The sequence below is a fragment of the Mixophyes fleayi genome, chromosome 3, assembly GCF_038048845.1.
Source record: "Mixophyes fleayi isolate aMixFle1 chromosome 3, aMixFle1.hap1, whole genome shotgun sequence".
Classification (NCBI taxonomy): domain Eukaryota; kingdom Metazoa; phylum Chordata; class Amphibia; order Anura; family Limnodynastidae; genus Mixophyes; species Mixophyes fleayi.
Window position 1 is genome coordinate 147,530,232 of NC_134404.1, and position 12,961 is coordinate 147,543,192.

Sequence of the window (12,961 nt, forward strand, 5' to 3'; positions counted from 1 at the left end):
TGAACTTAAAAGACGTCTAGAGTCAGTGTGAATTTTATCTCTGAGGAAATCGCCTTTATAGCGATGAAACGCGTCAGTTAAGCAACAAGTATCTGTTGGATGAAACAGAGTGCCATCTTATACATACAGTGCTTCTTTATCAACAACCGCTAATCTCTTAGTACATTTCGGAGAGTTCTGTCTCAGACTGGGCGCACTTCAATGACGTCAGGAGTGCGCGAACCCAGGCGCTATCAGTTGTTTACCACGTGGAGCGGAGAGGAGCAGTGAGTAGAGCTCTGACTACACATCTCTCACTTATTCCAACTGAAGGAGGTTCATCAAACACAGGAATCGGAATTTACTGTCAAGGTATTGGTCTTGCGTGTGATGCCAGGGATCTGGTAAGAGACTTCATTATACCTTTTTGACTATACCATTTGGAATCCTGTTACCATCTATGTAAGATACCCTCCATTACTACAATCTTAACGCTCCATACTGTGGCTCCACGATCATCGGAAATATTGTCTCCATGCAACATTAAATACATAGCGCTATATTTCAATAAGACGAGTGGTTGTAGAAGCTGCTGGACTGGGTATATACCAATACCTTTGATGATTTGAACATCGTGTAGGTGCACCTACTTAGTTATATGTTCTAATTGGCACTGAGATCTCCAACATGTGGTTATAATGTGTATACCATTTTTATGTGGATTTTAGAATGTTTTAATAAATATCCTTTTCTATTGTTTCACCGTGCATGAGTGCTTTGTGGCAGACTTGGTTACCTATCGCATTTATTGAGTGTTTATATCTATTTTTTGGGGTGCAGATCCCCAGCGTTGGTACCTTGTCTGAGCAGTCATCTTTAGTGCCGGAATCTGTTTTCACAATTGTTCTAATTCAACATATTTTCTTTATGTGATCCATATCTGCAAGTTTGCTATGATTGCAATATTTTACAACATAAAAACGATTACATTTAGTTATGATAGCTAGTGGGTGGACGGAAGTGTTGGCTCTTATCTATACGTCACAGGTATAGGTGTTTCACTGGGACAGGAAGCTATTTGTTCACGCTGTCTTTTGTCCCTTGCCAATTATCAGGGTCAACTGGGGCTGTGAATCAATGTATGGGGCAGGATCCTCATTCACCCACACCATAATAGCCACTGGGGGGCCCCACGGGATGCCTGGGTACTCTGTAACCCCCCATCACAGAATCTCTGATGTTGTTTAGGGTTAGGACCTATGGCTCCCTTTTGAAGTATCAATCTCTGAACCATGGGAACTCCACTTGTTATTATATTTTGCAATTATTATATTATAGGAGCTGCTAAAGTGTTATACTTTTATGAGTATTGCGCTTTAAAATGAGAGTTACAGTATATAAAAATAATAAAATTGTAATTGTTATACAATCTTGTTGGGGGAGTGAGTTTAATTTCCTATATTGACAGTTGTATGCACTTTTGAATTTAAAGCTAAGCAATTCCATATTTCGTTCATTAGCAATGACTATTTATTACATTTTATCCTCACTTACCTGCATCCACTCTTCTCCCTCTTGTGAATAAATGCAAAGTTTTGACTTGTTCCCTATACCACATGTATCCTTATTGTGTATCATGCGTTGAGACAGGCAATGGTTATCCCCTGGTGATCTTAGGTTGGGTACACACTACTGGCCAATCAGACGATAAACGACTGACTGGCACAATATCACAGTGTTGTGTACCCTGTAATGATGAGCAGTTACCGTTCTAGAGCACATAAAATCATTGATCGAGATTTTCAAACGGACTTGAAAATCTCGTTCAACGATGGAACAATGTCGTGTATGCACTGCAGAATTGGAACAACAATTGAGACAGCTGGTGCACATACCAGTATTCGGTCAGGGAGTAGACCAGCTAGGGGATGAATACGGAGCCCGGGCAGAAGTACCAAGAAGCAGGTCCTGGCAGGGAAAAGATGCTTGTTATTTTATATATCTACTTTTGCATACCCTGCAAGGACTTGAGCTTGACTCCTTCCGGCGTGTCTCTATATATTTGCTTACGCTTGTCACCTAGTAACAGGTAGGGGGTAGGAGGTAGGCTTTCCAAATTAGTGAGCAGTTATCCAATCAAGGAAACCAATTACTTTTCTATTGACACTCAATTAGGACCGTCATTTGCATTAGAGGGAAGTGGTCACAAAATGCTCCATGGTACCATTAGCATCACACCGCTGTGTCTTCACAGAGACTATGACCTCATTATACTATATGAGAAAGTGCAATTTACTTGTCATTTGCCACACATACCTCAAAATCCACTATTTAACATTATACACTTCGGTGGATTAGGATCCCCAGCGCACAATGTGAAGCCACTTGTGCCTATAGCTGGTACCCACAGCAGACGCTCTCAGTCCCCACATGATTCCACTTTGCACAAAAACAATAAAGCAACTTTTACGTGATGTACTTAACCACTTATTGGCCAGACAGTTCTCACCCCTTCATAACCAGACCCAAGACAGCTGTCACTTGCAGCCGACAATTATGCCAGATGAAGAGCACAGATCTGAAAGTAACAGTGTGTACATATGAATTGGCATGTTGATCAGGACTTCTATTTGTTTTCCTGTAGTTGGCAAATCACTGAAATGTTTCTATAGTGTGTACCTAGCCTAACACATGTATACTGCTGACTAGACGGATGTAGCTGTCATCCAGTCAGGTGCAGATGTTCCTTGAGACTATAACATTTTTTAGGTTGTAACACTACAGCGTGAGAATATAAGATCCTAGGGTGGAAAGACACAACTATCATACATAAAATGGATTTGAGTAAATGCAACCCCACATTCCCTCTTTAAAAAGGGATAGATCAATTAAAATCCATGTGGCACATTTGTGTGAACAGTAGTTTGGTTAGTAAGTGAGAGTGGTACAAAAGCGGGCAATATAATGAGGGCACTTAGGAGCATTATGTTGGGGGACACTGTATTTAAAATGTGAGGATGGAATGAAAAGATGCATTCAGGAATACACTGTTCAAGCTACAAGAGATCCTCTGTTGGCCCCTAAGCCTAAGTGGGCCCTATAGCATGTTTGAAAAGTGGGAAAAATGATTTTATTGATTCTGATATCACAAAATAAAGAGCTTAACATAGCAACATTGCAGATTATGTATTTATGGTATAGAGCATGTGTACTTCATAAGAGATAATATTCTACAATACATTGGGGTCCATGTGACTGGACTTACTGGTTGGCTTTACACAGTCAACACTGGAGTGTACCATAGTTGGACCAAAACAAGTAAAATCATGTGCACTATAAGAGCTTCATATGAATCATATATTATAATGTATAACACTGAAATGCAGTTTAAATCATGTGCACTATAAAAAAGTGAATACCAATGCTACCAAGATACTATACTGTTCCACACCTTCCAAAATAGTGGTCAATGGTGACAATTATGTAATGGTGGAAATCCCACATAACTAATACCAGGGGGAGCATTAGCTAATGAGGGCATGTTATTATATTAATTCCTTTAACCTTTCGTCACAAGGTAAACAATCTAAACAGAAAACGTGGAAACACCAAAATGTAGTAAACATGGTTCTTAATAACATATATTCTTCCTATAATAACTATTGTATATTCATTGTTTTATTAAGTGCTCCAATTAGGTCTAATCTAAAATAATGCATTTGTTGACTGCCGACCTTAGTAACAATCTCACACGTAGATTTGCACAGGTTTTATTTCATAGATTTCTGCAAGCAAAACTGATTTGATACAAAAGTTGTTTGATATAATGTTACCATCCACTCAAGCAAAAGTAAAACCGCACGTATGCACCAAATGCTATTATTTGAACAGTATTATAGTTCTATTAAGACAGAATCTCACAGATATAAGTTAAATAAAAATAACTAAAAACACATAAAATATTTCTGCCTGGTGATTAAATATCCTTCTGTGAGTTCTTTGAACTTAAAACTGCATAAATAAATGCAGTGTGCATAATTGTGACCAAATGAATGGAGATTTTGTAGTGTATTTAAGCTTGGTATGTAGGTCCAACCTTTTGCCCTATTATAAATAGTTATGAGGTATTCTTAATTTGTAACTAATGAAGCAGTGTTTGGCATACTGTACTTCCTTCTAGATCGCAGATATAAATACATTCAACAACTGTTTTAGTTTATGTATTTTACACAAGTGTGACGTTAGTTTAATTTAATGTCCCTCAAGCGTTTCCAAACTATAAGACAAACAAATGTTGTTGATAAAAATATGTGTAAAAAAACAAGACAAAAAAACACATTTAAGGCCATCTGCAGGGTTAAAATCAAACTCTTGCATTATTCCACAATAATTTCTACATAATATTTTACATCTTACAAACTTTAACAGGCAATGCACAATGAAAGATCTCTCTAAAGCTCGGCTCCCTATCTTTTTGTTGTCTTTGTTGCAAGTTTGCTCATTGGTGACCGCCGTTGTGGTGTGGGGATTTTGGAAGGTTTGCCTGAACTTGACCGTGAACTTGACCGTGGAGTGGGCCTGCCATCATGAAGAACCTCAGACATATCAGAACACACGGACTGGATCTCTGAGATGTCAAAGTCAGAGGCGTCACTCCCCCGCCGGCTGCTCGACCTGCTTCCAGCCTTACTTCCAGCTCGACTTGGAGTTTTTCGATAATCTGTAGAAAGAGGCGCATCTATAGTTAAGACCTAATTAGGATAGAGAACATATACAGTCCTGGCCAAAAATAGCACTGACACAATTATTGGCATCCTACACTTTATATTTGGTATCACAGCCTTTGGTCACAATAACTGCAATCACCCGCTTCCTACAGGCATGGATGAGCAGAACTGCTTTTTTCATATTCTCCACAGATGTTGTATGAGATTTAGATGTGGACTCATTGATGGTCACTTCAAAACAGTCCAGCGTCTTCTCTCGAACCATTCTCCCATTTGCTTTTTGAAGTGTGTTTGGGGTCACTGTCCTGCTGGATGACCCATGACTTTAATGGGTCACCCAGGTTTATGACACTGGGCTCAACATTGCACTCCAACATGGCCTGGTAATATTCACGCTTCATTTTGTATTATGTAAACATAGGGATGATGTGCTTTACCAAAAAGCTCTAATTTGGCCTCGTTTGTCAACAGGATATTGTTCAAGTTTGTTTTTCGTCTAGTTGGGCTTTCTTATGTCCCTCTCTCTAGGCAGTGTGGTCCTTATGGGCTCTTTACATATAACCCCCTTTTATTGAGTTGGCAATGAATGGTAGGAGTTGAAACTGACATATCTTGTGTCTGAAGGTCAGCTTGAATCTGTTAGATAAAGGTGCTTTCGCCACCATCTGAACAATCCTGTGCTGCAATCTTGATCAGTGCCATAGGCCTTAAACTCCCTTATAGCAATATGTACAGTAGAAACGGGAACATCAAGGTTGATTTGTAGCCTTGAGATTGTTTGTGGCTGGCTACAATCTTCTGTCTGACCTCCTCAGACAATTATTTTGCTTTATCTGCTCCACGCTCACTGCAGTACACACAGTGCCACAAAGCAGGGGAATGAGTAATTTTTATCTATGGTATAGGTAAGAAGGAAAAATAACCGCACCGAGTTGCTATATTGGATTATATATGTAAGAACACTCCTTAATTGGTTGATTATCCAATTTTGTTCAGAATATTAATATAGATATTTATCTGAAGGGTGAACCAAAATACTTAAAGCATAAATATACATAGAAGAAGAGAAACAGACGTATATATCGAGGAACTCCGGGGGGTTCAAACACATTTAAAATCATATACTGTATTTTATTGATATACATTAAAAAGTATTTTGTTTCTGGTCTCAAAAGAATTCGCAAAATAATAAAAACAAAGGTTATAAAATAGTGTGCAGTGATTAAAAATGCAGATTCAACTGCAATTGCTTTGTTATCTCTTGTATTCCTCAAATAATAAACACTATGATTTGTGTCAGACAGCTGTTCTGGTGTAAAGATACATCAGCATTTACTATTTAAAAAAGAATAAATACATAAAATGATGTGTGTGTCCTTAGTAATCAGGCCTATCGCCTGGGCTGGAAACCGCTAAACCAGGGGACAATGAGCATGGAGACCCTGGGCCACCAGCACCAGGCAACGCTGGTCACACTATAATATGGAGACACTCAGTATGGGGTCCTGCTGTCATAATGTGAAACCAGTTTCAGATCCGGTTTAGACAGAATTAACTAGGAAAATCGTCCCTGCAAAAAAAAACCTCAATAGCAGTGTGGCTCTTACTGGCACCACTTGGGTGATGAGTGCCAGTGTATTACTGTAAATACTATATTACTCTGGACCGCGTAAAGTGTATAATGATGTGGCCACATATTTACTGTATTTTGAGTTGCCTGTATCTCAATATATGTGGAGCTCAAAATACACACGTAAGGCTGTCAAGTTTTTAGATTTTTTTCAGTTTAGGTTGCAAAAGTGCAGGAAACTCTAAATAAGGCCAAGTAATAGTTTTTGTAGAATCATGCAAAATGGCAATGTTGGTGAATCTAATGTACCATACAAATGCCCAATCCCAGAGACTGAGCGTGTCTTGGTATAAAAACTCTACTGACAACACTTTTAGTAACAATCATGCAAACTAACATCAAAGAAGTATGTGTTTTGTAATGCAGGCAAAGTAGAACCATGTGATGTAAATGTCTTACCTGCAAACTGTGTTCTGACTTTGGTGGCTGCCGTTGTTAATAAACTACTGTCTTCTCCAGACTGAAATCCTTTTCCAGAAAGGTATCCTGGAAGCCTCAGTTTGCTTCCTTGGATAGGAGTTCCCTGCGTCAGATAAACAGAATATTTAATGTAAGTGCATTGTCTCAATCAGCCAGCAGAGATGGTAACTGGAATCTTCTCTTGCGCTGTTTTATGATATAGAAATGTAAAATAATGTGTCATATTGATAAGTGTAAAAAAGCAACTAATGTAAAATAAATCTTCATCTCAGCATCCTGCACTATTTATAATATCTATATATTACTGATTAGCCACAACATTAAAATCACCTGCCTAATATTGTGTAGGTGCCCCTTTTAATGCCAAATGTTCCTCAAACCATTCCTGAACAATTGTTGCAGTGTATCAGGGTGCATTATCCTGCTGAAAGAGGCCACTGCCATCAGGGAATACTGTTGCCATGAAGGGGTGTACTTGGTCTGCAGCAATGTTTAGGTAGGTGGTACGTGTTAAAGTAACATCCAAATGAATGCCAGGACCCAAGGTTCAGAACATTGCCCAGAGCATGACACTGCCTCCGCAGGCTCACCTTCTTCTCATAGTGCATCCTGTCCTATAAAGCAACTTGCAATGCAGTTTTACAAGTTTGATAGCAAATAATACTATCAGTCTGTCTGATGCTGCTTTTCTCTTTAGATTTGTATCCCCTGGTGCCTGGACATTAATTATGCATCCAGTACCATTTCTATGAAGAAACACTACCTAAAACAACTCTTCATATTTGCACCTTAAGGTACGAGTACTATAATAAAATACTATAATATAACCAATTTTTGTTGAGTTCCTTTACATATTAATTTCAAAATAACAGATAACACCACTCATCATTGCTCTAAACTAAGATCTTCGGGTCTCCCTTGAATTAGAGTTATCTAGTTACATTAAAAAAGACAACCCCAAAAACCATATACATTCTGCTCTTATACTAAATACATAAACAGTACAGTAATTTCCTCACTTCCTACCCATGACGACACAACGTTTTTGATTGTGATCATCTCGTTGGTTTACACTAATGAGCTATATACCTATAAAGTGAAGTTTGATGTCTATATCATGTTCACTGAGCGGCAGAGAAGAACAGATTCATTAATCTGTTTCATTTTATTCAATACAAATGCATCTGGTTACTAACTCCTAAATTTTACAACCTCCTAAAGTCTGTCTGTTCAGTGTGATGGTTGAGTGTATACAATATTTTAATATTTGCTACAGATTTAGGAACAGTAAGATGATCTATAAACTGAAAAAAAAATCCTGAATACATACACGTCACATATGTGGATTGCAGAAAATAAGGCTTTTATAATTAAAACAAAATATCTTTGAAGTCATGAAAAAAAGATATTGAGCATTAGTTTCTAAAATGAAATTTAGGGGAAAAAAATCAATTAAATTACCAGTCATATTAAAGGTATACACAGAAGAAATGAAAATATAATATTATAAAGTAGAACGTGAGAAGAGATTATAGATTTTATATTGAAGTTGAGCATCAGTTAAACAGGGTGTTAGCGTGCAAGGAAGGGCTTTCAGTGAAATAGTGATGGTAGTTAGTGAAGTCATACAGCAGCTGTGATTGGGAGAGATTACACAACTGGATGCTCTCTCTGTACTATACCTCTTCAGATGACAGCCTGTGTTCTGGGGACTCAGGACTCTTACAAGGAGTTGATGTTTTGCTGTTTGTCAACCAAGGTTTACCATAATTGCGTGTTATATGGAGGGGTGTCTGTATGAAACAATGGCAAGTCAATTCAAGTAATGTTACTCTGGGCAGTGGTGGGGGGTTACAATCCATACGGAAGGTCATATAGCGTCTGTTTACTACAACTGGGCCCACTGCTCAACATCTGACAACCATAAGATGTTTATATGTTTCATTTAGTTATGATAAACATGAACAAGCATGTATAGCATTGTATCATAAAATAAACAAGTAGTGAAAAGCACTTGGCAGTTACCTAGACTCTGCAAAGAAAGACTACACTTTGAGATGATGGGCCTGATTCAGAGTGAGAGTACTCCCGTTTGAGTAGCGTATCTTGGCGCATGCTCACAAAGTGAATCTTTGCAACTGTGGCTCTTCAGACCTGGGATTTATTGACATTTACAACTTATTACGCCTTTAGAGGTGTGACGGTTGACGGCGTTCTAACGTTAGCAGAATACAGTAAGGACATGTGAATGAGTTCTCTGTACAGTGCTGCGGAATCAGTGGTGCTATATAAATAAATAGTGATGATGATGATGACATGTTCGAGCAATTGTGTGTGGATTCAGAGCGGGACGTAGTCGTAGGTAGGTATTATTTCTGCCTGGTCAGGGGCATGTGTAAGCAGAGGATGATAAACTAGAGAACAGAGAGGATTCACAGGTGCTTACTAGGACTTTAGTCGTCGCTCAGCCAAAGATTAGGATTTACTGAGTGTGTTGTAGCAAAGAAAAAATAAGTTTTTTTTCTTTGTATGCATATTGGAAAGTTGTTTCTGCTGTATTACTACATTATTCAAGCTTAAATAATGCATCTTAGCTGTTGCATTCGTAAAGTTTAAAATGTTTTCGTACTTGTACACGAAAGTGGGGCGCAAGTGTCTAAGGGACGTGTCTGTTGTTCAAGTGAACGCATCTGCTACTCATTCTGACCTGGACCTCTCCAACTCTGAATACAGCATACATACTTTTTCGATCACAAGTTACGCTTAGGCTTGTGTTCCACTCTGAGTCAGGTCCTATGTGTTTAATGTTTAAACATTATGGAGTTGAATAACTTCATTATTAATACAGCAACTGTGATGACATGAAAACTACACATTCTGTGGGTTTTATATTCTATTGTGACATCAGTAACACACATATGTGTAAAAATGCCCATTCGCTGGCTCAGCTGGCGAAACTGAAATTACATGTGCTGGTTGCAGATTCAGAGTGAAAGTTATAACAGGGCATGTAGTACTACAGTATATGTGCTATATGTCATTCTATAGTATCCATGGGTTTCTGGGTGTAAGGTGCAGCTATGCAATTTTCTATATTGCAAAACTACAACATTGCAGAATGCAGTCAGCCAAGGTAAGATCTGATTATGCATACCCTAAAGGATTATATATTATACAGTGCAAACAATTTTCTGCATTTAACTTAACCTGCGAAAGACAGCAGATAGAGATTTAAAGGATATCATATTTTACATATAAAAATAGGTACCTTTGGTGTGCTAGTCCCGGTGATCTGTAATGGACTGGCCTGAATATTTAGACTTGAGTTGGATCTGTTGGGTGATGCACCTCTTGAAGATGGCCTTGACCTACGACCCTTTGGCCGGAAAGGAGTCATGCTTTGACTAATGCCCTCTGGTAACATAAACTTTTCCCGCAACTCTAAGTTTGTCCTTCCTTTAGCTGCAAATAAGAAACATATTAGCCCACACACATTTCCCAAAATTCCAGCTCTTGTGATGTAATGATTAGTCACTATGAAAACTACATGGAAACACAAACGAAATGACAATAGCAAGTTGTAAGACAAGTGTATATAAAACATGAGTGAAGCAGATAGCAAAACGATATATAGTAAAGCCATATATTGTGTTACCTAGGAATAAATGTCAAATATGCAGTGTAATCATTATAGTTACAAATTGTGAATTTTGAATAGAACATATTGTAGTTGCTTTCTAAATATTGGAGACATAAAATATTTTTAATGCGGCCGTGTGGAGTCAAATGATCATTCAATAGTTATGTTTTTTCTGATATATTTGTTACACGTTTATTTCATGTGGAATGATTCATGAAAATTCTGCCATTACTTTTTACTTGAGGGAAAAGGGTTCCTGTTAACTATATGTGTGTAAGTACTCTGTTGTTGCTATTTTGTGGGAGATTTAAAAAAAGCAAAACATTGGTTTCCTACAGTGGCGCCTGTATAATTGGTGGTATTGCTGTAGTATGGGGTGGCGTGGTGGTGGTAATGTTGTAGTGTGTTTGGGGCTTAGTATTGCTAATAAGTAGGAGAGGGTATCGCTGTAATGTGGGAGGTGATGCCGGTTGCTGTAATGTGGGAGGTGATGCCGGTTGCTGTAATGTGGGAGGTGATGCCGGTTGCTGTAATGTGGGGGGTGATGCCGGTTGCTGTAATGTGGTGGGTGATGCCGGTTGCTGTAATGTGAGTGGTGATGCTGGACGCTGTAATGTGGGGGTGATGCGGGACGCTGTAATGTGGGGGGTGATGCTGGTTGCTGTAATGTGGGGGTGATGCGGGACGCTGTAATGTGGGGGGTGATGCTGGATGCTGTAATGTGGGGGGTGATGCTGGATGCTGTAATGTGGGGGGTGATGTCGGTTGCTGTAATGTGGGGGTGATCCTGGATGCTGTAATGTGGGGGGTGATGTCGGTTGCTGTAATGTGGGGGTGATCCTGGATGCTGTAATGTGGGGGGTGATGCTGGACGCTGTAATGTGGGGGGTGATGCTGGTTGCTGTAATGTGGGGGTGATGCTGGTTGCTGTAATGTGGGGGGTGATGCTGGTTGCTGTAATGTGGGGGTGATGCTGGACGCTGTAATGTGGGGGGTGATACTGGTTGCTGTAATGTGGGGGTGATCCTGAATGCTGTAATGTGGGGGATGATGCTGGACGCTGTAATGTGGGGGGAGATGCTGGTTGCTGTAATGTGGGGGGAGATGCTGGTTGCTGTAATGTGGGGGGTGATGCTGGTTGCTGTAATGTGGGGGTAATGCTGGTTGCTGTAATGTGGGGGGTGATGCTGGTTGCTGTAATGTGGGGGGTAATGCTGGTTGCTGTAATGTGGGGGTGATGCTGGACGGTGTAATGTGGGGGGTGATGCTGGTTGCTGTAATGTGGGGGTGATGCTGGATGCTGTAATGTGGGGGGTGATGCCGGTTGCTGTAATGTGGGGGGTGATGCTGGTTGTTGTAATGTGGGGGTGATGCTGGTTGCTGTAATGTGGGGGGTGATGCTGGTTGTTGTAATGTGGGGGTGATGCTGGTTGCTGTAATGTGGGGGTAATACTGATTGCTGTAATGTGGGGGTGATGCTGGTTGCTGTAATGTGAGTGGTGATGCTGGATGCTGTAATGTAGGGGTGATGCTGGACGCTGTAATATGGGGGTGATGCTGGACGCTGTAATGTGGGGGGTGATGCTGGTTGCTGTAATGTGGGGGGTGATGCTGGTTGTTGTAATGTGGGGGTGATGCTGGTTGCTGTAATGTGGGGGTAATACTGATTGCTGTAATGTGGGGGTGATGCTGGTTGCTGTAATGTGGGGGTAATACTGATTGCTGTAATGTGGGGGGTGATGCTGGATGCTGTAATGTGGGGGGTGATGCTGGATGCTGTAATGTGGGGGGTGATGCTGGTTGCTGTAATGTGGGGGGTGATGCTGGTTGTTGTAATGTGGGGTTAATGCTGGTTGCTGTAATGTGGGGGTGATCCTGAATGCTGTAATGTGGGGGATGATGCTGGTTGCTGTAATGTGGGGGGTGATGCTGGTTGCTGTAATGTGGGGGGTGATGCTGGTTGCTGTAATGTGGGGGGTGATGCTGGTTGCTGTAATGTGGGAGTGATGCTGGATGGTGTAATGTGGGGGTGATGCTGGACGGTGTAATGTGGGGGGTGATGCTGGATGCTGTAATGTGGGGGTGATGCTGGTTGCTGTAATGTGGGGGTGATGCCGGTTGCTGTAATGTGGGGGTGATTGATGTAGTATGAGTGTGTGTGGGGGGTTATTTATTGCTGTAATTTGGGTACTAATAATGTATTGTCATGGTATTTATTGTACTGCACCAGCAACGCGCACTGCGCCAGCATCAGTGTGCAACGAGCCCACAATTGGTGGGCCTGTGTGCTTTAAATGCCAGGGCTGATTTTTAGTCCCAGTCCGGCTCTGAATAAACGCAAACAGAGTACAGTAGTGGTGTGCACATTATTATAATTATAAATGAACATAATATTTTGCTAATAATAGAGCTCCAAACAAACATACAGCTATAATTTTATTCTAATTACATTATTTCATTTATATAAGAGAGTCAAAGTGGAAGTGTGTCACCATAATAACATGTTTAACATACAGATGAAAACGATACTATTATTATACTGAATAACAAAATCTAACTTTTCTC

General features: G+C 40.1%; 1 protein-coding gene across 25 annotated transcripts in view; it reads right to left on the minus strand.

Annotated features, from left to right (window-relative positions):
- Positions 1-3,733: 3,733 nt before the first annotated feature.
- DST (dystonin) overlaps positions 3,734-12,961 on the minus strand; it is a 474,923-nt gene continuing 465,695 nt past the window's right edge. For 19 of the 25 annotated variants that reach the window (XM_075202527.1, XM_075202524.1, XM_075202541.1 and 16 more), the window contains 4 exons: positions 10,025-10,218; positions 8,439-8,549; positions 6,736-6,859; positions 3,734-4,699 (listed from right to left, as the gene is read on the minus strand). In XM_075202527.1, coding sequence (XP_075058628.1) covers positions 4,446-4,699; positions 6,736-6,859; positions 8,439-8,549; positions 10,025-10,218 — 683 coding nt within the window. In that variant the 3' untranslated portion in view covers positions 3,734-4,445. The remainder of the gene's footprint in view (positions 4,700-6,735; positions 6,860-8,438; positions 8,550-10,024; positions 10,219-12,961) is intronic. The other 6 variants (XM_075202543.1, XM_075202542.1, XM_075202533.1 and 3 more) reach the window with 1 other exon arrangement.